Source organism: Falco naumanni, chromosome 7 (genome assembly GCF_017639655.2).
Source record: "Falco naumanni isolate bFalNau1 chromosome 7, bFalNau1.pat, whole genome shotgun sequence".
Taxonomy (NCBI): Eukaryota; Metazoa; Chordata; class Aves; order Falconiformes; family Falconidae; genus Falco; species Falco naumanni.
Window position 1 is genome coordinate 10684668 of NC_054060.1, and position 22819 is coordinate 10707486.

General features: G+C 41.1%; 1 protein-coding gene across 12 annotated transcripts in view; it reads left to right on the forward strand.

Annotated features, from left to right (window-relative positions):
- The window catches only part of AKAP13 (A-kinase anchoring protein 13), a 203428-nt gene that overhangs the window by 66722 nt on the left and 113887 nt on the right, over positions 1-22819 (forward strand). For all 12 annotated transcript variants that reach the window (XM_040600086.1, XM_040600088.1, XM_040600089.1 and 9 more), the window contains exons 5-6: positions 6224-6520; positions 17271-17454. In XM_040600086.1, the coding sequence (XP_040456020.1) occupies positions 6224-6520; positions 17271-17454 (481 nt within the window). The remainder of the gene's footprint in view (positions 1-6223; positions 6521-17270; positions 17455-22819) is intronic.

Below are 22819 nucleotides of genomic sequence, written 5' to 3' on the forward strand. Positions count from 1 at the left end.
CAGGGAAAGATGGTCCAGTACTGTAAATCCAGAGCTGCAGCAGCTCCTAATCAAGCTAAGGGTGAGAAATACCCTGTCTGTGAGCCAAGTTACTGAAACAATTGAGTAAGGACATTTTGTGAGATGTAGTTGCTTTTGTGTGTATTGTTGTATCACTCTGAGCCTTTGCTTTGTAATACGTAAACCACTATTCTCTTGTTGGTTGGTCTCAGAAAGTGCAGGATTCTTGTATGGGTTTCAGAGAGGAGGAGGAGCAAAATTAGAGGCAGAAAAACAGCCTGAGAGACTGACTCCTGGTAGCTGGTTGCCAGCAGTTTCCACAGGGCTGAAACACTCCCATTTATTCCAAATGCCTTGACTCACTGGGAGCTTTGTCTCCATGCTTAAGTTGAGGTGGAGAAGCAGGTTCAGTCTTTAATTTGTTCCTAATTCTGTAGTTCTCAGGTGTTGGTTTTTTTTTTTTGGGGGGGGGGGTGGGGAGGGGTTTTAATTACTTTCTTCCTGCTAGTTAAAAGGACAGACTAAAATTAATTTCAATTAGCTTGGAAATATCTGTATTTCAAACTCTTCTTTTACTGTGAAATCCTTTACATATGTTCATACTTTATCCTCTTCTACTGCAGGCTATGTTTTCCCCTAAGAAACAACTTTTCGTAGAAAATTTAATAGAAAATATATTTCATGCATTACAATCTTTTTACTGGTAGACCAAAAGGGTAAACAAGTTGCATAACAAATGACCACTTGGCAATACCATTTGTGGATTTGAAAATACTCTTAATTATGAAACAAAAAAACCCCCTAAAATAGAATAAAAAAGTGTAGCCAAGGAGGTTTTTTTGCAGTCCATCCTCTTTGGTGTACTTAATTGCTCTAGGCAGTGTAATTAAAAGGAAATGATGCCAGTTCTAGATGACATCAGTCACAGGAAAAACTGATTGAATCTGTATTGAGATTATTTAAGATGTAATGTGTAGGGTCTTACACTTCTATAGATTTTTAGGGCATCTACAGTATAAAGGGACTTGAAAAAATATCTTTCTGCACTCTCCGTATTAATAGTTGAGGGTTTAAAAGGAAAAACAAAGGCTCCAGTTTATTGCTGGTACTGTGCCTATGTATTTCATAAGGTTTCCTGTGTTGCAAGAGTGAATGCAGTAACTGTGTAAATCACACAAATGCACTTCAGATATGGGCTCTGATTTTCAGAACCAGAATTTGGGGTTTCTGAAGCAGAAAAGAAACACTTTTCAGATGGCCCCAGGAGATCCTTTGGTTTCCCTCTTGACAAGTCACCCACCAGATGGCAACATCTCTTGGATGTAAATCCAGGATACTCCATGAGATTCACCACATTTGTTGCCTGGCTTTCTTGTCCTGCTTAAATTTCTTTGTAAGACCTCTTTCAACCCAGCTCCACCATGCTAACTCAGAGTATGCAATTAGCACTGGAGTCCTCGGTCACCTACCAGGCAAACCCAAACATGTGCTTCCAGGAGGGCTTTAAATAGCTGCCCAGGCTGGAGGCCCATTGTTTAATAGCTCAAATGTGAATTCTGAAAATAGGAGGTTTGGACAGGATTTCTACTTTTAGAGCAGCAGGAAATGAAATCATGTTTTATTAAAACTCTGTTTAGGGGTGTTTTGTCTCCATGTGTGTCTTGTTTAATGAGAAAAAGTCTGAAGAGTTTTGCTGCTGCCCTTTTAAGCACACCTCAGATCAAAGGTGCAGGTACCAATTTGATGGACAGGCCTAAGGCTGCACGTCTTGCCCATGCTGTAGAAAATGGCATCATGGCAACTATGAGTTATTAGCTGGACTAGGACTCTCCAGTTCCCGACAAGACAAAGTTGCTCATAATTTGTCAAACTGGGTGCTATTCACCTCAGTGAACATCGTACATATGTTTGCAAGTCAATCACAGACTATTTAAGATTTCCGAATAATGAAATGTAATTGTATTAACGAATAAACTGATTCCTTCTATCAGACACGTTAAGTCTGCTAATGACTTCCAGCTCAGAAATCTCCACCTTTTCGCCTCTTTATTGTTTTGCATCATTATCGTGTAGAGGAGGCAGTGCTATCATACTGATGCACGTTACCTCTTTGAGGATAAGTACAGAGACCAGAATCCCATGTTGTTATTTTTTGTTCTTGTGTCTTCCCCAAAGCAAGCTTTATTAGGTGGTCCAGGAAAGAATTCTTTGGTTCAGGAGTTGTTGTCTCCTTTAAAATAATTTTTAAAGTGTGGTTTTACATGAAGATCAGGAATTTGCTTTATTGCAACAGAAGCGGTCGCTGCACCCATCTCTGTATAGACTGAAATAGTTTTTTAATTTCTGTATTTTTCATGCAATATGCTGGCACTTCAAAAAAGAGCTCCAAGTAGTAAATAGTTTCCAAGCTAAATGTAATGTAACTGAGGAGCAGAAGGAGAAATGGGCTAAAATGCAATGCAGGAAGAATTAAGGGGTGGGTTATTTGATGTTTATTACAGTTAAGCTATCATATAAATGACCTATTTTGTACTGTGGCAAAAAAAAAAAATTAAAAAGAGGAGCGTAGCCATACACATGAAGTTATTCTGTGCAGTCTGAGACAGCAGCAAGGTAGGAACACTGTCATGTTTGTCAGAAGAGTTAAAATTTGAACTAATAGTTCTGAATGATACCAGTGTGGCGATGTTGGGTATTTCATCATCTGCTTCTGATTGCTCTTTCGGCCCAAGGGCCTGATTTCTGGAGCAGACTGAAGGCCATCAGGAGGGGTGCTGGGCAGCGCTGCGAACCTGATCACGTAAAATACGCAGCTCTCTCTTTCCTTCTGTGGGTGTGTGCATCTGTGTGATTTATTCAGTTACGTGTGTTTTCAGCAAAATGCACACCTTTATGAATAGGCTATAAATAGGCTCATCACTTTTCCTGACACACCCAGGTGTGTTTTTTTCACCTTTTTAATGAGTCAGACATTTTTCTTTTCCACATATGGGGAAGGTGTATGAGGGAGTTAAGCAGTCTATAGTTGAACACCCTGATGCTTGCAAAATGCATGACTTTATGCTTATTCCATGTTAGGAGAAAGCCCTGCTGTCTACCAACCAGAGCAGAAAAGAGATGATCAGGAGGAATAGGGTCTGTTCTGGCACTGCTTGGAGCTCTTTGTGATTTTGAGCAAGTTACTTAACCTCATGGAAACAGATTTGGGCTAGTTTTACAGATGATAACCACTTACCTTCTGAGAGAGCCAGAAAACAGAAAACTTCTGCTAATGCTCTGGGAAAAAGGGCTGTTGAAGTTCAGATACTGGTCTAGGCAAAGGAAGCAACGGTCTTTGATGTGGAGAGAAGCATTGCCCCACCAACGGATCCTTCAGAAGGTTCACGTATTGGGGACATATTTGTTTATATCATTCCTGTAGTGGATTCAAAGCAGGGAGGCAGAGACCTCTTGAGCAATGTTTTTAGTATTGGCCACACTTGTTACTTACTGGCTCGTCTTCTGTTTGAACTATTGCCAGAAGTCAGAACCTGTCCCAGACTCTTACCCCCCGAGTCTGACATCTCCTCAGATGTAAGGAAGGAGAACATCAAAGCAATGTGAGTGGTTGCCCTTTTGAAGAACGTTCCCCAGGGTTTAGCACAATGCTTGTTTGATCCTTTTAGATGAAAATGGATCATCAGCTCTGTCACCTCCCTTTCAAAGCTGTATTAGATATCTGGGGGACTTTCAAGAGAACCATTGCTGGCTGCAGATCAGGACATGGCCTTTTTGTCACTTCCCCTTGTGTTGCATTGAACATTCCTGTAGATTTGCTTGATTTTGGGGCATACACTCCATCCAAGGGAACTGTGTAGATCCACAGTGTACCGGTTTAAGGAGACCGTGTGTCTTGACTGAGGTTTTCTAATTGTCATGATGGAGGAGCTTTTGCTGTCCCACAGAAGAGTTGTTTGGCATTATGACAAGTAAGTGACTGTCCCAGAGTGTTTCTCTGTAGCTGCTCAAGGGCAGTGTTTGCCTTCTGCTTCATTCCTGAAAGTCCGCTGGCTTTCTGGCAGAGTAGCCGTATTCTAGGTTATTTTGCAGATGGGATTCTTATGGGAATAGACAGAAAAGAGTTTAAAAAAAATAATGAAAAGTTTAGCTTTTCTCATGCTATTAAGGAGTCTTTTAATATGATTCTTTTTTTTTTTTTTTTTTTTTTTTTTTAAACTGCATTCTAGCAAACTTCCACTGCTTTGCATTAGGGAGAGCCAAGTTCACAGCACTTGAGTCAGGTCCCGTAGGATAGCATGGCCTTCTTTGCAGCCTGCATATAAGTCACTGCTTTTGTGGAGGCTATAAACAAAATTAAGAAATTTTACCTGCTCCTTATTCTGATGTCCTTAGGAAGATCAGCAAAGTGAGAAGGTGGAGCGGGAGGGATATACAGTTCTGAACTTCATTAAAGTCAAGTTCGCCCAAAGTTGTACCACCCCCCCACTTCTCCCTTGAACATTTGAGCCTTTTGCTGTGAGGATGAGTGGAGTTTGTGAATGGGCTTCATAAGGGCTGCTGAGTTCTCTGCCCATCCTATTGACTGGTGATGTTTTAGAATGCACGTGCAGTATTTTCAAGAACAGTAGAAGTAGGTCTTCCTACCCTTATTCTTTTCCATAACATCAGTACTAGTAAATCTGTTCCTTCAGCTTTCACAGCATCCTCTTGCTAATAGATGCCCAGTGCTGGAAGGAATGAAGTTTTCTTACCTTTCGGCTTCATAGCCTCCCAGTTGTATTGAGCTGTTGCAGCAACACCCATGTGTGTTTTCCTCTCCTTCTACACTTGTCTTTGATACCTTTCCAACTGCATTTGCTCTCCTTAGGAAGCCACACAGCCTTGTCTGTGACAATTTTGGTGCTACCCACAGTGTCCTAATAGCAGTTTTGACCTTTCAATTAACTTCAGGATAGCCTCTTTCAGCAGACAAAACCTGTACAGATGCCAAAAGCCGCAGAACAGATTTGGAAGGTTGGCTGAAAGACCATGAAGATTAGGGACATATTTTTCCTTTTGTCAGGGAAATCAACAGCAAAGGGCTCCAACACAAGAAGGAAACTTTCCCACTGACCACAAATAGGGGCTTAAATTGAATTTTCAAGCCTTTAAAAATAAATCGTCATTTTGTATTTAATTAAGCAGGGTTTCATGAATGTAGTAGTATGCTGAGGTCATGGGCAAAAAGAAGCTTTTCCAGTAATTAGTGCAGGGTCCGTGCTGTTCTGGCAAAAACAGCCATGACGTCAGTCTGAGACTGGAACAAGAAACTGTGCTGCATAGTGAACTTGAAACACAAACCTTATTATTGAAGGAGCATGTCTGACAATTAAAAGTGCTGGTTGTGTTGGACACATAGTTTATTTTTCCTTTTAAAATTGCAAAAAGGTGTTGTGGGGTTTGTTTATTTTTTTTTTAGTTTGAATCAATGAAATTGTTGCCATGCCAGAGCATCTTCTCCTGTTTCTCCTGCCCTAAATAAATAAATAAACTTAAAAGTTTTCAAACTTCCAACCTGCTTGTTTTGTAAATATAGAAAGTGGCCATTTCCATGTTTTTATTTAGCAGAAGCAGCTTAGGTTTTGTTTTGTAATGTGAACCCATATAAAAAGAAAGGGCAGGTGCAGGGGTGAGCATGGGGTCTGACGGCTCGCACAGAGCATGCCTGGGCAGGTCGTGCTCTCGTAGCCATTGAGGTCTCTGTTTTAGGTGAAATTGTGGTGTTTTCAGTACAAGCCAAGTGTTGTGACAGCATTTGGAGTATGTAGTTTTGCAGTACTCGGATTCTAGTTTCTGGTGAGTTACTGGAGTCCTGTGGAGCTGGAAAAGGAAAGTCTGACCATATAATCTGGCTTTTGGTATGTTAGCAAAATCTTCACTTGATTTAACTTAATGCTTTTGAGTTTACTTGTAGCTGATCAAAAATAGCCTGGTCAGATAAGGGTGGCTTCTATTTCTTGGTTTATATTGTGACAGAGAAAAGTTACACATTTTTTCCTTTTTAAGTCCATAGGAAATACTGATCTCTGATGATACCTATACATTCCCAAGATGGTGTTTGGAGTTGTCACCCTCAGTAACTTGCTCTTACCTCATTTAATGTGTCAAAGGAGATGCTCAGCTGTGTTTCTTCAGTGCATGCAATAGTTTTTTTTTTACCATTTCCCTTGGTTTTATTTTGCAGGCCATGACTGCTGTGAGACAGTGAAGGTAGCACTTTGTGCTTCTAGAGAAGGTCATCCTGTTCTGGTTGTGGCAGAAGAGAGTTTCCAGTTTGTCCAGGATGAAGCCTACGATGCTGCCCAGTTTCTGGCCACCTGCGCTGGCAACCAGCAGGCACTAAATTTCACCCGGTTCTTGGACCGGTCAAGACCACCTGCTGCCGACGTGGACTTTTTGGATGAGAAAGTGGCTTTGGCATTTCGACACCTGAAACTGCCAGCAGAATGGAACGTGCTGGGAGCGGACCAGTCCCTGACCGGTGAGGATCTCTAGGGCGCACGTGAGACTTGTGGGTTGGGAGAAAGGTAAAAAGCCTGGGAGAGGGTGTTCCTTTCTTTGGGAACCCATGTGCCTTTCAAAAGGTGTGTTGGTCTCTGTGCCTGGAGTTGGGATGTGATGTGCACCACTGTGCCCCTATTACATCTGCATCCTATGCTTTGTACTTCAGCCACCTTAAAATACATAAGGCACTGATGCTTTGTCTTTGTCTTTCTCTTATGAAATAGCACAAGCTGTTGTAAACAGTCAATATTTTAACATATACCCAGAAGGTGGGGATTTTCGTATGTATGCGATGGTATCTGTGTCAGCATCATGCTTCTGAGATTTCCTGAAAGAAACCTGTGTGTAGAAAGTTTGATGCTCCTGGAAATAATATCCTTGTGCCACAAGTTTGGCACTTTTGGTAAATGTTGGTTTTATAGAACACGTGCAAAGCAACTGTGATGTGTAAAAGAAATCTGATTTTTCTTGGAGAACTTTGGATACTGACCCTGAAGATTTGTGTCGTATTCCTGGTTGCACACTGTCTGGGTGAACACAAGCATTCCCCAAGAAAAGCCTGGACAGATTTGCAAGTATGAGAAGGCAAAGGTGGGGAAGCCTGACCCTGAACTACAGCAGCAAGGGCTACTGAGAGTTTATAAATAAACCCCAAGGCTGGCCCAAAGTCTCTGGTGACTGCTGAGGCAGAAGTGCCAAGGTGTTAGGGGTGCTGTTAGCATGTCTTTGTCCTTGAGTTCTGGGTTTTTTCGGTTTGTTTGGGTGGTTTTTGTTGTGGGTTGTGGTTTGGGGTTTTTTTTTGGTCACAAGGGACTTTAAGGAAGCATATTGAGGGACTGGGAGCTAGTTCCAGTGTGTACAAATCCTTGCTGTAAATTTTCAGGGTATTTTGGCAAATAGTTTCACTTTACAGCTGCCTCACAGCCACATTTCTTATCTTTTGTAGGATGCAGTGGCAAAAACACTTGAATAGGAATGGGATGTGGCTTGCTTGGCGCAGCAGGCTCAGTTCTGCTTGCTGCCACAGGGTTTTCTGCAGGAAATCTTCCTGCTTTGTTTTTCACCAACTTGCTAACTGCTTTTGTAAACGTGAATACATGGACAGGCAGATCAAGCAGTGTTAGCAGACATTAAAAGACTTGATTGTTTTTAATTGTTTCTGGGTAGAAATTCAGATGCTGTTCTATGTTTACAAGGAGATAAACACTTGGGTGTTTTTTTTCCTCTGTGTGGAAGACACTGATGTTTGTTTCTGCATTTAAAGAAGTTGTGATAAAAATACAATCAAAATGATCTGAAGTTAATGAAAACTTTGATTGAAGCTCTGAATTGTTGCTGGTTTTGCAGGAAGGCTGAGATCCAGTTTCTCTTTTTGACTTTGATTGTTCTTTGGAAAATCAGCACTTAGGGAAACCAGGCCATAAGATTTACATTGATTTGCTCAGCATGCACTTGTGTGCCTGGAAGCCCTGATCCTGTGGGGCTCTGAATGCTAATGGACCTGTAGAGCATCCATTGCATCCACAGTGAGAAGAGGGAGCTCTATAGTGCTGAGTTTTCTGGCATCTTGTGGTGAGGTTTTTGTAGACAAAAGTGAATAAATATAGTGGCTTTAAATGCAACTTTCATCCAAGAATATTGTGCTATAAAATATATTCTGTGCAGTGAGTCCTTTCATAAATAACTGAGAAGGGTAGTTTATTGATGTCTTGGCCTGTCGTTCATCTTCTGATCAGCTTTTTTGCTAGAGCTAGATTTATATGGTAATTTTTTTGCAGTGAGATAATTATACGTAGGGAATTTTTGTGATTGTGGCAGGAAAGTTTTGCATGTGTAAGCATCCTTTTGGTCACAAAACTCTGTTTTGCTAGAGTGAGATGGAAGAGGTGTTTCTTATTTATGATGGAGTAGTAGATTATAAAAACCTTTGTGGTAAAATATAGCACCCCTAGTAAGTTAATTTGTGTGTGTGTGTGAGAGAGAGAAGCTCAACAAAGATTGAAACTGTGGGAGCACTGGAACAATTAGACATATTCTGGCCAGTGCCCCTCCAGTGGGACACCCTGTCCTGCACTGTGTCACTACCTATGAACAGCTATTCCAATTCATATTTCACATTTTGCTAAATGTCAGCACCAGATACTTCAAATAACCTTCTTGAAGGAGAAAATACTATAGAAATGAGAACAAAAGAAAATGTCAGATCCCTTCTTGAAAGATTTTTAACACTGCCTCTAAGCTGGCATGTCTCTATGGGCTCTTGTGGGTTGGAAACAAAACGCTGCTGTTTAGCAAAACCTCTGAACGCAGGAGTGAGCTGGGAGCCTCAGCCAGCTCCCCGAGTGCTGCAGCTTGGTGGGGAGTTGCTGTTCAGAGATGGCTGTTTCTGTCAAACACATTTAAAAGTTGATTTTTCAAAGGACTGAAGTAGGAGTCGGGTTTTTACAAAAACAGTTAGTAAGTAATGGCCTTTCTGCAAGCAGCGGCTGGGGAGATCCACCATCAAGCATGATGCTGTGCTGATTCTTGAGGAGGAGATGTCTCCACATGCAAGCTGCTTCTTGCTTTTAGCTGCACCCAATCCTGACCAGTCTTTGAGCAGAGGGCAGGGAGTTCATTGCACACCCTAGATGGCAGAGAAACAGCTAAAAGTAACACCCAGCTCCATCTGCTGAGGCTGCTAAACCAATCTTTTGTGTCAGTGCAGTGCAAAGTGGGAGGTTAAGGTCCATCCCACCGAGGAGGAGCTGGTGTGTAACACCCCGTGTGCTCGTGAGTTCCAGCAGGCTGGTGGTTGCATCCATAATAAGATCTTCAGTGGTTTGCATTCATCCATTGTTACTCCTTAAGTTATTGCAGCATTTCGCACCCCCATGTTTTATAACGCATTAGTAGATTTGCCTTTTAAGTAAATAAGTATGCATGATTACTGTGGACAAAGCTAGGTAAGATTCATCTGTGTGCTTATGTTCTGTTACCAAACCAAGGTCTTCAATCTTTTAAGAGTTTGCCGTTGCTCAAGATTAAATGCGTGGTACGGTCCTATAGCCAAATTAAGAGCATTCTTTTCAGTTGCAGATTAGAAATACCTTCAAAATTATTTAAAACTACTGGAGGACATTTGTGAACATTTTTAGTGCCTTTTTATTTATTTCTATGTAACCTATTGATGTTAGCTGTTGCTATTTGACGAGAAGTTTATTTGGCTTCAGTAATCCTGGTAATCTCAATCTCCTACACACTAGGTTGTCTTTACATTTATTCCTCTGTTATCTCTTTAGACATCGTTTTCATTAGAACAAATTGAAACTAAAATGAACATTTTTTTTCCTTTATTTTCATCAAGGTATTTTCGAAACCCCACTACATTCATTTGCAGTATTCTCATTCTTTTCTTTTTATTCTACTTGAACAGCAAAAGGTTTTATTGCTTAAGAAGAAACTGTTCCAAACTTAAATGCACTGAGCAGCATTGGTTAATCTAATCCTTACAGTAACATTATTGTAGGTATTTGGTTAACATTGCTCAAAACCAAGTATTTACTGTTTTCTATTACTCTGATACAGTGTAAAAGACTAAATATGTTTGTGATCACAAGTCCTTAGTTCTTCCCCCAAAACGCTTTGAAAAAGATAGATTTGTTTGGACCTCAGGAGGCTTTGAATGAACTCTTTGTGCCAAATTTAACACCAGGCTATGTTTTTGTAGGATTGAGGCTTTAATTACAAGCTTTTTGTTTAGCAGCCAGTGGTGTGGAGCATGGTACCCAGCCTGGTCTTACCACTGACAGTCATGCTCAGGTGATGAAGAGCAGTGCCCGGACATCATGAATCCCTGATGGGAAAAGCAAGTTCAGAAAACAGAATCCTCTCTTGTAAACCATTTGTCAGTGGTCTTGTCTTAAAGCTTTCCTGCTTGCTTTCCTGTGGAAAGGTGATATTCTTGCTCAAATTTCTTATTTCTAATTCTTTGCCCTTCTGATTTGATCCTGATTTGACTTTAGTAAGGTGTCTAGGTAACAATTACTTTATGGAATATTTTCCCCTTTAATATATTTATAAAAGCTATTCTCTCAAGCTTTTCCTCATGACAGCTACTCTCAAAAGGTATACTTAGGCTTCAGGGTGTTTTGATCAATATTATATTCCTGTGGAGAAGGAGCACAGCTGACCAACACCCATGGAGCTGACTGGAAAGCAGAAAAGAAGGGAGCTGTGGTGTTTTGGTCCTTTTTACAGTAATGGTGAGCATATTTTTGTTGTCTGGTTTGCTCTTAGGATGTTGTGCATCTGACTTCTAAGTTGCCTCCCAGTCTCCATCACTTTTACTTTTCTCATTCTCCCTGAACCTACCTGCTGTGTAGGACAGTTGAGGTGCAGCCTTCTACTTGCTATTTCTAGAAGACCTCAGAGAACAAGTCTTAGCTTTTCATCCTTAGCTTAGAGAAAAGGACCCCAGAAAGACTTGCATTAACTATCTATTTACCTGCAGATACAAAGTATTTTACATAGGTCCCAGGTAATGGGACTTCGGGAGAGTAAAGTATCTTCCAGACCCCGCTTGGTGTCACGGTAGCAGAACTGGGGATGGGGGCATCCTAAGATACCTGACTCCAGATGTCTTTGTGCTCCATCCTCTCTTGCTGAGGCAGACAGAAGATACTTAACCATTTGATTAGATGAACTGGATAGCAAAAGAACACCTGGCATGTGCCAAGGCCGAAGGAGATGGAGGAAGGAGCATTGTGCATGGTGCCACGGTGCTGCTCAGCCAGTGCAGCAGCACGTCCTTGTGTTGCAGGGGCAGGGCAGGTGCACGTGTGTGTAGGGAAGGATTTGCATTGCTGGTAATGAGTGTGTTTGAAACCCCCTGGGCAAGTGTGGCCTGACCTCCTCCCTGCACAGCTGCAGTCCTCATCGTTTCTGTTCTGGGGCAGTTGTGTCCTGAGGACTCTGGTCTCCCCACAGCCATCCGCTGTCCCTCTGCAGTAGGGATTCCTGGTACTTGTGCTTAATTATCTCTCTATCTGTATGAACTCAAGTGGCATCCATAATTAAGGATTACTCTTCTTACTGTGGTATTCCAAACACAGCATTACTTTCAGGTGCTGTATAATCATGTCTATCTTAATTATTACAAGTGCACTGTACCTTTTTAAAGAACATCGTTACTGCTGTCAAAAGTAGGGTTATTTACTGTTCTCAGTGGCATTTAAAGGCATCTGCTTAAATGGAACAGATTGTTACACTTTAGGAATCAAAATTTAATATGTATTCTGAGGATGTATGCAATGTAATTACAGAACTGTGTTTTTCTATTTTAAGTGACTGAAGAGAAAATAAGCTAACTAGAAAACCAGAACAGAATATTTGGAGGCATGAGTAATAATTATGGCTTGCTTGTATTGCGGGGGTGGGGGGGATCAGAAAAAAAAAAAAAAAAAGGGAGGATCCAAGGCTCAGGTATGAAAAACTTGGAGAGGTAATCCTTGAGTTAACTGTTAGTAGTAAACAGATAAACTTCAAAATATAATTTAGGTAATAATCTGACAAAACCTTTGAGGAAACAGGCTTTTCATTTTGCTCATTAAGAGTAAGCAGTGAAACCCAGACTTTATGGTTACAGTGTCAGATGTGTGAGCTTTCTGAGATGGTGTTTCCAGGAGCTGGTTAATGTTGGCAGAGTGTTGCTGTGATCAGCCACGATATGGAGCCATTCCCCTGGCAGCCTAAGGAGAAGCAATTGCTTTGATGTGCTGGGATATAGTCAGCCAGGATTACCTGTGGATAAGCAGGAGGCCATCTCATTAGATAAAACACTTAACAGCTCTTTAACTTTAGGACCCCAGTTACTGACATCTTGAATATGTACAGCTTCCCAGAAATGCTGTGGAATAAACATCCTGGTGCAGTAAGTACTGCTTGAGAAATGAAATTCCCTGAGCTCACCAGGCAGGAGGTGGGTAGAGAGGGAAGTACTTTGCCCTGGTTTGAAATACTCTGCATGGATTTCAGTTATAGGTTTAATAACTTCGCATACAAAACCAGTAAGATTTCAGTGTACAGCGCAACGTGAGTGTTACTGTGATTAGACATCACTAATACGGATTTTTTTAACAAAAAGGGAGGATGTCTGAAGGAAGAAAGTAACCAAAAAGTGCCTTATTTTAAAGAAAAAAAGCAAAACCCCTAGAAAGAGAAGGAAATTTGATTATTGGGAGCTAACATTTTTTTCCTTATGGGGAGATGTTAAAGATGTGCAGCTGATGATGTTTTTTCAGACATAAAGCTTTTATCTGTTCATGTGCTGCACTCTTTTTATAGTTTCTCATTGAACCCTTTCAGTGTAATAGTAACAGGTATTCTTTTTGTTGGGTTTCATACCCTTTCCAGTCTGCTGCTCACCTTCTCTGCCCTCTGATAAAGGACTGTATGGGATAAATTGGTATGATCTTTTCTGTGCTTTCAGCACAAAGTGGTCTATTCAGCTGTAGTCCTTGATAAGATGTAAAAAAATCTTTTCCATACCTAAATTTAATGTTGTCTGCAGTGGAAAATGGAAAGCAGAAAATAATTCTTGTTCAGGCAGTGTCTGAAACGTGCTGCTCAGTACTCAAAATGTACCACTCAGTCTGTGGCTGAGAAATCATTGGCATGAGAAAGTTTCTGTTCCCTTTGATAATAGTGGGAATGGGGACATGAAGATCCTTTGGTGTGCTCTGAAAAATGTCTTGTTTATAAGACTAAAGAATTACTCACACATCTTTTTATTAACTGAACTCATAACTCCAAATACATCATATTTGCCTTGACCTTTTTTTTCAGTGCTGTTGCCTGCTGGAGCATTCCTCTAGGAACTCAGTGTTAGGTGATAGCTTGTTTCTGTTTTTTGCTCCCCTTATTTCTCAAGGATTGATCTGAACAATGAGAACATTTCCACCAGAAAACAAGATTTTGTGGCCACATTTGATGTGGCCAACATTTGATGGTAGATTTCAAAATTGCCAAGTATATGTGATTTTGGGTGAGAACTAACTGAAGGTCACCATCACAGGAAGACTAGTAAGAGATGACATCCAGTCCATGGCTGGCTGTTCCTTGATGAGGTGTCTCAGGGCAAGAAGGATAACCTGTTAGTTTTGGGTTAGGTGTGGGTTACTCTATATAAAGAGTGATTTTTAAAAAGGAACAGTTTTTTTTCCTTCTGTTATTTAATCAGGATTGAAATGCAAGTTTTTTACTTAGAGAATAGTTTGTGTGTTCTCAGCTGTGTCGTACCCAAACTTTTTTTTTTTAATGTTTGTTTTGTGCTAATAGCACCTTAAACCTTTCCCATTAGCAAAGTACATTTGAAAGTGTTCTGTGGAAATTTTGTCCCTAGTTACCCAGATAAACTGTCTGTTCATGTGTCATAGCTACAAAAAAAAAAACTGAACCAAAAACATAAAAATAATATGTCTGAAGTCTTATGTTCTGCCAGCTGGATTAGAGTGCCTTGGCATTATGGAACAATAATCATATGTTTCAACTCTTGCCTATTACTAGGGAACAAGAGAGGAACAAAACAACCTTGGCCTTTCCAGTACCGTGCGTCTTGTATTTCCACAATTGCCTAAGTTACAATAAGTTTTTTGTGGACATTCAAAGGATAGACATTTTGAGATGCATATCTCATGCTTGACATGTGGTAGGAGAGGGAGCTCTGGCTATTGCATGTTAAAGGTTTTGTTATTCTTCCATGCCTGGGACATGCATTTTGCACCATGACAAGACCTTGAAATCATTGACTGAATTTCCCACATTTTATGCTACAAGTTTCATCCCTTCAAAGATAGGAACGCTGGAGGGATCTGTCTGTCTTACTCCCCCTCTCCATCCAGCAACACCCCCGTACTTGATGCAGATCAGCTCTTGCCTCGTTCTGAGCAACACCGTATACAAACAGATGTATTTTTCATTACATATTAATAGTTAATCCAGCCCACAGATGGCACACGCCTTTTTAACTGTAGCCGTGCAAGTTTTGCACACTCCAAAACCTTCTAAAGCCACTGCCTGGAGCCCTTGCAGTTGTTGTATGTACAGTACTTTGTCTCTTTGCTGCCATCATCTGTGCCCATCTGTTAGAATGGCCTCTTGCCAGTTTATATGTTAGGCAGAGCCTTCCAAATGGGCCTGGATAGTGATCTTGTATGCTTAATATGCTCCAGATGGCAACATGCCATGTCTTCTTGTACAAATCTGTGCACGTCGTCGTTGCTCAAAAGCATTGGGGCAGGGCCACATTTAGTTCAGTAGCATTTGTAGACACATCCATTCACATGCTGGAACTACTGTGTCCACTAATTTGCTGATACAGTAGATTGTTTTAAATGAATGGGAAAAAGGTGAGATTTTCTGAAGTTACAGTCATATGAGCAGATTACATCAGACGGGCATTTGGGACAAGTGGGAGGGGGCATTTCACATATGGACGTGTGAAACAGAGAGGGATGCCCAGTTGGATCAGGGACAGGATGAGTATTTGCTTGCATCTTGCAGAACTTGCAATTGGTATGTGTGTTTATTGGTGAACCGTGAGTTGGTGAGCAGAAGATGCTTCTACCTCACTGTAAGACTTCTCAGCTGAAGGAGGAGGAAACAATTTGGTCTAGGGAACCATGCTTATGCTTTGCAGGTCTGTGCTGCTCAGTTTTGATGTAAGGCTGTCTGTTTTAGTTAGGAAGATGATTTTCCCTTTCAATAAAGCAGCTAGAACAGGAGATCCCATGCTAGAACAGATGTGGTCAGACCAGTGCAACACATTCCTTGTTCGGGCAGCAGTCATTTGCTCTGACAGAAGTGCTTCTGTGCTTTGTACCTCTCAGTAAGAGGAAGAGTGGCACCACTTTAATTATGCCAGCTGACTCCACCAGTGTACAGGTAATGTAGGAGCTTTGTATAAGTACAAGTTCTTTGAGTGAAACCTTGGGCATCTGCTTTCACTCTGGGTAAGTCCTACCTGTATCCACACTTCCTCATTTTGCAACCTCATCAGTAGCCTTTCCTTTATGTCTGGCTATACAGTGTGTTATTTTTCATTTTTCTTTAAATCCAAGGCTGACAACAATTGATTAACTACCTCGTTGTGTTATTTCTAAATTGTAACACGCTATAGCATTTAATACCAAAACCCTTGTCATTACTCTCCCACAGGCTGAACATTTGTCTCTGAGTGAGCTCAGCTATTCCCTTTTTCTCTGATCAGCTGGAACCTCCATTCAGACATGCTCATGTATTCAGGACAGCATGGTTTTGCTTTACGGTAATCAGGAGGAGGTTAGGGGGGAAGGATTGGTTTGTAGCCCAGAGACCTAATTTGGAGTCATTCAGAAGAGAGACGGTGCCAGAAAGTTTTTGGTTCTTGAATACAGATTAATTCTTCAGGAATTGATCCAAAAAGTTGGGGAAAATTGTGTCAGGCAGGGCAGAACTGCCCGTTTTTGCTTTGTTTTTAGCTGGAAGTCTAAATGATGTCCCTTAAGAAAGCAAGTAAGCAAGAAAAACAACAGCACTCTAAAAAAGTGACTTCTCTTGGGGCATGCTTCTTGAGGAAAAAATACTTAATTAAATCCTAAAGTCATTATGCCTTTTTAAACCTGCTCTGTAGGTTTGGCTGGCAACCAAATTCATAGCACAATAAATCATTGGTATGATATTAAAGGTATTATACCAAGTGTGCTCATTGGCATGGTTTACCGAGACCCAGTTGGTGCTGCTTTGTTGTTGTTGCTGCCAGTCAATACTGAAATCCTTTGTTAATTAACAGAACAAATTTTTATATCTTGCAGTTTTTTTTAACCCAAATGCTTTTGTCCTTCATAGAGAAGTAACAGGCTTTGATCTGCAAATAGCTGTATTTCAGCAGTGCATCTGGAGCTCATTTCTGGTTGAAGCTTTTCAGAGCATCGTTCTAGGGCTGCAGCTTTTAGAGTAGGGGAATATTTTCCTAAGATGAAAGCTTAGGCTCAAGAGTGACTTTTATCAAATTAGAAGGTCACGGTTATTAAACATAAAAAGCAGCAGTGGAGATTGCTAGTTTATAAATGCTGCTACTCAGAATGATAGAGTATAGCTACTGTATAAAGCTGAAAAAAAGCTGGTCTGAGGCATAATCAAGCCAGGAAAGCAAAATGCTCACTTTTTTTTTTTTTTTTTGTCTACACGAGAGGTTTAACTGTTCTCTTTTATAACTGCTTTAGATTTGTGCTTCAAATCTAATTGATTTTTTTCATGCCTTGAGGTCAATTCAGCGTCCCATTAAATAACAGAGCTTGTCTGTTCCTAAAACCTGGTCCTGGTTGTGTGAGGAGAAGGCTTGGACGTCTAGAAAAACCCACCTGACCATGCCAGGTTCTGTTTGGAAGTAGTGAAACTTGGTGGTTGCTGTGGCTGTTTATGAAACGGTGGGGTTTTTTAACATTGACTTCTGTGGTCAGTCTCACCCCGACAGGTCCTGAGCACTTCCAGTCCCACTGTAGCATGTCCCTCACTTTAAAATACTGGTCGCTCCTGGATATTGGCAGCCAGTGTGTTTTTCCAGGTGCTGCAGGTTCCTTGGAGCTGACAGCCTAAAAGCCATGCCAGCCGTTGTGTGTGGTGTGGCTGGGAGGTGGGGAGATGGCATTCACCTAACCCACAGCCTACAAATTTCCATTTCTTTCTTTTATGTTCTTCTTTCTTCCCAGAGAACATCCCTCGGGAAACACTGATGCATTTTGCGGTGAGGCTGGGTCTGCTGCGGCTGACGTGGTTTCTGCTCCAGCAGCCGGGTGGAAGAGGAGCTCTCAGCATCCACAACAACGAGGGGGCAACGCCTGTGAGCTTGGCCTTGGAGAGGGGCTACCAGAAGCTGCACCAGCTTTTGACAGAGTAAGGATAATTTGATGGTTCCTCTGCTAGTTTTCTATTCTGTATCATGCCAGCCTTTGCTGTACACTATCAGTGAATAGCGTCCAAGAGCTGTTACTCTATCCTTAAAGGCAATTTTTATATAATTTTGCATTTACCTTTGTTGCTAGCAACAATGGGGACAGATCCTTAGGGTTTAGGGGCAATGCAATAACGTTGTTACGTTCTCCTGTTCTGTTACACAGTGTTCTGCTTCCAGCTGTCTCTAAAAGCCCAAAGTGAGTCACTGTAATATTGACTAATTAAGACAAACCTTATACAAAAACAAGCACAGCTGCCCAAAAGAGGGGAGCTAGTGGGCTTCGTGGTGGTAGTTGTCTGTTGTATTCTTACTTTATAAATTTGGAATTTTTTAGTTAAATGAAATAATGGATCATTTTAAGGCAGCATCTTGTAGAGAATAGGTATCTTAACAGTATAGGTAAAAAAATTAGGTAAGAATTAATGCAAGTATTTAACAGGAGAAAACAGTTCTATTTTGAGTGGTATTGAGAAGCAGCCAGATCTTACAAACTTGTAACAAGTAACCAGTGGCGTGAGCATTTACTGCAGTGTTTTACAAGGAATCCTTCAGAAGTTGGCAAGTTATTTTTGAATAGCAAATGTTTGGAGATCTAGCTTTAAAAGCTGAGGCTAATAAAGACAAAAAGCTTAAACAAGTCCCAAGAGGGATATTTGTAAAGGAGAAAAGATTTAGTTTGCATGTGTGTTATTCTGATGCCTGGTTCTCTTAAGCTTTGTTATTAACTTTATTTTTCTGAATTGAATTGTCAGATACTTGGGGTTTATGTTAAATGACCTAATGTCTTGTTTAGGAGTCTGCTGTGTCATCCACATTATCACGCAACATTTCTCAGTTACAAATTGTAAATTATTCTGCTTTCTATAGCTGTTGGGTGGAGTGTTAGAAGGCAAAAAACATGATCAGTGTTGCTGGAGTGATTGCATTTAATTTTCATCTTTAAATTCAGCCAACCACATTCAAAGTGAGGGTGAAGGAGAAGGTGCAGGGTGGGACAGGAGCTATATTCTAACCTTTTCTTCTGTCACCCTTGGCTGGGATTAATGCAGAGATGATGAGTGTTACTTGTTTCTCCATTGAGTTCAACAGTCATACTGTGAAAACACAACTCTCTCGCAGGCTATCTTGTAAAACTGGAATGTGCAAATTCATCCTATAACTGCAGCAGAGTTCTTCAAGGTGAAACTAACCATGTTAAGCTTCTTGATGGTATGTAAACTCTCTTAAGTTGGCCAAAACTTTATTATAGAAAGCTTAAGTTGGCCAAAATTTGATTATAGAGCTCGCAGCAAATACTGCAACCTGGATATGAGTAGAGCTGGTAATTTAAAAAGAAATGGAAAGTAAACAAAACTATTACAACAGATATTCATGTATTTGGTGGAGCATTTCACAACCTGTTCCAATTCTGGAATAGCAGTTCTTGCTCAGGGGAAAGAAAAAAAGAAGAGTACTTGTATTACGTGGCATTGCTCTGTGCCTTTCCCTTTAATGGATGCTGCTGGTGTAAGCTAATGGATTTCTCTGATGACCTTTACAGTTCATCTTTTGAAAATAAGACACTAGCAACTTCAGTCTCGTTACCATCAAGTTCCCAGCTCCTTTTCTTCCTAGTACATCCTTAAACGTTTCATTACGGTTAGTTTTCCTCTTGGACTGCTGGGTGGAAATAAAATGTATAAACATCTGACAGCCGTACCATGTATCCTGTGGCTCTGCAAACCCTGCTATCTCCATGAAGCCCTGCAAACAGAAATCTGTGGATGCTGGAAGTCTTGGACCCCTTTCTCAATGGGTGGGATGATGGTGAAGCACCATGCTAGAACCTTGGGGCTGGCTGGAGCAGTGGCAGCACCATGTGACACAGGGACTGCCATGGCCCTTCCACATGGGAGAGTGGCGGCTGCAAAACAGGCACATCCTGATTTCCCAGCAGAGATTTTAATTGTGCTTAGCTTTTTCTGCAATGAGATGGCTTGAAAAATACTATTGAGAGAAGAAATACTGAGTTTCAAAATACAGAAAATCAGACAACTTCCATGAAGAAAGTATATGTCATTTATGTGCTGTCAAAACACAATGGATGCTATACAACCTCTTTTCTGCACTCTGCTTATGCACACACTGTATAATCCATGCACGCAAATTTGGCACGCAACTTGTACCACTCAGCAAAATACGGAGCAGCAACGCATGTTAGTGAAAGCCCATACAAAGGAGTCATTATTTTTACAAGTAATTAAACTGCACTTTACCAAATAAATGAATGCAGCATGTTTTGTGATGTGTTATCCTTGGGGGGATTTTATTGTTCACTTGCTTGCTAATTTGCAGGACGCTGCATTTTACAATGATTCTCCCAGCCGGCATTGGAAAGAGATGAAATTTTGGTATAATTAGGATACAATCATTAAAAAGCAGACACAAAACCTTCTCCATTGTTGCAGTTTTGCTAGCATTTGGCTTCAAAGCAGCTTGATTCAGCTGCAGGGTAAATATTTTTCTCAAAAACTAATTACACTAGTGACATTTTGAGTTTCTGCTTATCAGATGAGCTTTCCCTTTTCAGCTGTTGCAGTTCTTCATGTAAAAAAAATGAAAGACACTTCCTATTTAAATTTTGCAGCCCTTGAAGTATTCCTTTCTGTAGTCTCAAGCTTGTTTGCTGGCTCTTTGCATCCTCTGGCAGTAAAAGTGTGTGTGCTATAGCTTTCCAGACTAAACTGAGGAGCTGCAATAGAGCACACGTAGGTTGCTGAAGGTGGAAAGCAGGATGCCGGTAGCAGTGTTTGTTCATTGGTTGTGTATCATTCCTGAGGGTGCTTGTTTTATCTTCAATATTAAAACTGCACAGTAAACATAGTTTTGTGGTGCAAATGGAATAGGATAGTGCATAAGGGCAGGAGGTTTTTAGGGGAGGAAGAAAAAAAGACGTTCTCTAGGAACATTCTTGTTTGCTTGCTAGCAGCTTGGTTAACAGTTTGATGGGTTTTTAAAAATACAAATTTAAAATACAGTTTCAATAAATCATCTTCACTTGCATGAAAAAGCCTTGGAAACTAGGCAGGTTGCATAGCCCTCTCTGAGTTTCAGCAATTTCTGAGTCTGGTAGGAGTGAATTCCAAAGCAAAGGGTCCTCCGTTGAAGCCTGTTACTTCCCTGTATTTAAAGTGGGCTGTGCTGGCTGCAGGGCGTTGGCAGAGCTGGGCTGCTCTGCTCCTTAGAGAAGGGCTGGCTCTGAAGAGGCAGCAGTTTATTAAACAGGCGGGTAGTACGCTCCGTGTGAGTAACTTGGCCTCTGCAAAAGGACAGCTGCAGTTTGCAGTAGTTGATGTTTTCAGATGCAGTTCGGTGTAGTAATATAATCTGCCTGCCAGCTCCATGTTCTTCGGTGCTCTGTAAGTCAGGCAAGGAAAATGGCTCCAAGAAATAGCGAGCGTGCAGAATTTCAGAGAAGCTGAAAGTGTTGTCTTGTAAAACACAAACACTGATTTTATTTCTGCAGAACAAAGTTCTGCGTAGTGACCCCAAAGTATTGGGTTTTTTTTGTTTGTGAAGCCAAATGCTTGTAGTTCCTTCACAGCTGAGAGCGATTTATGTCCGCTGAAAAAGGGGAATAAGAGAAAAGTAAAGCCTAGAAAAAGCTCTTGCATTTTTCTCATCCCTGCAAAGAACAATTTCAGACTTGTAATAGTCCCTGAGTTTTTTCTACTGTAATACTAGTTTTGCTTTTGCTGGTTTCTCTGCTTGCTTATTGCTATAAAGCGCTTCAGCACAGCTCTGGGATTGCTCTTCCTTCAGTTCTCCTGGTAACAACCAGGTGGCTCAGTATGTGAAACTGTAAGTCAGTACAAGTCTGTATGTCCAAAATTAAACTGATGTAATTAACACACATGAGAAATAACTCACTGGTAACAGAGGGGTGTTATGAACATTTTGCAGTCCATGATTATCACTTGCTGTTGTTCAGATTTTATGTAATTGTTGAAGTCTGTGCTGTAATCTCTGTGGTGCCTCTCAAATGAGGAAGCTTTTTCAGTAACTTTACTTTTATAATCAAATACACTTCTCTGCATTTCTGAGCCACAGCTGCAAGAGGATTTGGCTGATACCTCATTCCTTTGCACCCTAGTTTAGTAAGTCCTTTAAGCATGTGTTTAATTTCAGAAACGTCCAGTTCATATTCAGCAGAGAGTTTAAGAGTGGCCTTAAATCTAAGCATTTCTTACAGTGCCCTGCCATATCAGGATGATAATCAAAGATGGACATTTTTCACAGATTTTCGGTGTTAGGTTGTTCCACTAAATTAATTCTTTATGTAGGCAAAGAGCCATCTGTGGTACAGATTGCTTTCCAAAATCACTCATTTTCCAGGGCTGAAAACATTGCCAACTGCTATGACTTCAGTGCCAGATCATGGCAGCTGTATGTAAACAAGGTGCTTATACCCCCGAGAATGTTTAGGCTGAATCCCCCTTTCCTGGGTGCACCTTTGCCATTACTACAAGCTGAAACTATGTGTGCAAGGCTCTGAGTTTCCCCTTGGTTACTTAAATTCTCCCAAGATTTATTGGGAGCAGGAGGAGGACACAGCTGGGGACAGAAGGTTGCCACCACGCTGACCGGCGATGCTATGTATATTTTATTTCTGGCTAAGCAGAATCAGCAGTTGAAGAGTTTATTGAAGTAATGCTGGTGTTTCTCCCTCTGTTCTTCCACCCCAAAACAAGCAACAACCCTTTTTGATTGCTGTTCAGGATGCCAGGCAATAGGTTTAAGTTATGGCTTGCAGTGGTCTGGCAGAAGAGACCAGCTGACTTGGTCTCTGTAAGTGCTGGCACAAGATTAACGTTTCAGGAGGGTTTCAGAACATTAGAAGGGCAGTGAAGAGGACCTGATGAGACGCATGTGTTCAGAGGATGCTGTTTAGCTACAAAAGCATGGGAGAAGCAGTGATCCAACAGGGGCTGGTTTTGTGGCCGTGTGTTGCTGAACTTTAAGGTTGTCCTTTGAAACACTGTTGTTTAATTGATTGATCATTGCAATTAGAAGGATGCTGAGGTGCTGTGGGTTTCTTCTGGCCACAGCAGAGGAGCAGTCTGGGAGTGGGGGACAGGGGAACCAGGTGTAAACCAGAAGTTTGTGTTTCTCTCTTTCAACCTGCTCACCCACTCCATACTCCAGCTTTTGCTGACTTCCTAGTGTGTTTCCACATCCCTACGAAGACTTGTATTTTCAATTGTTGGCTGCCTCCTCTCCTTTCTTTTATATGTTATCTACCTCTAAATACAGAACAGAGAGAAG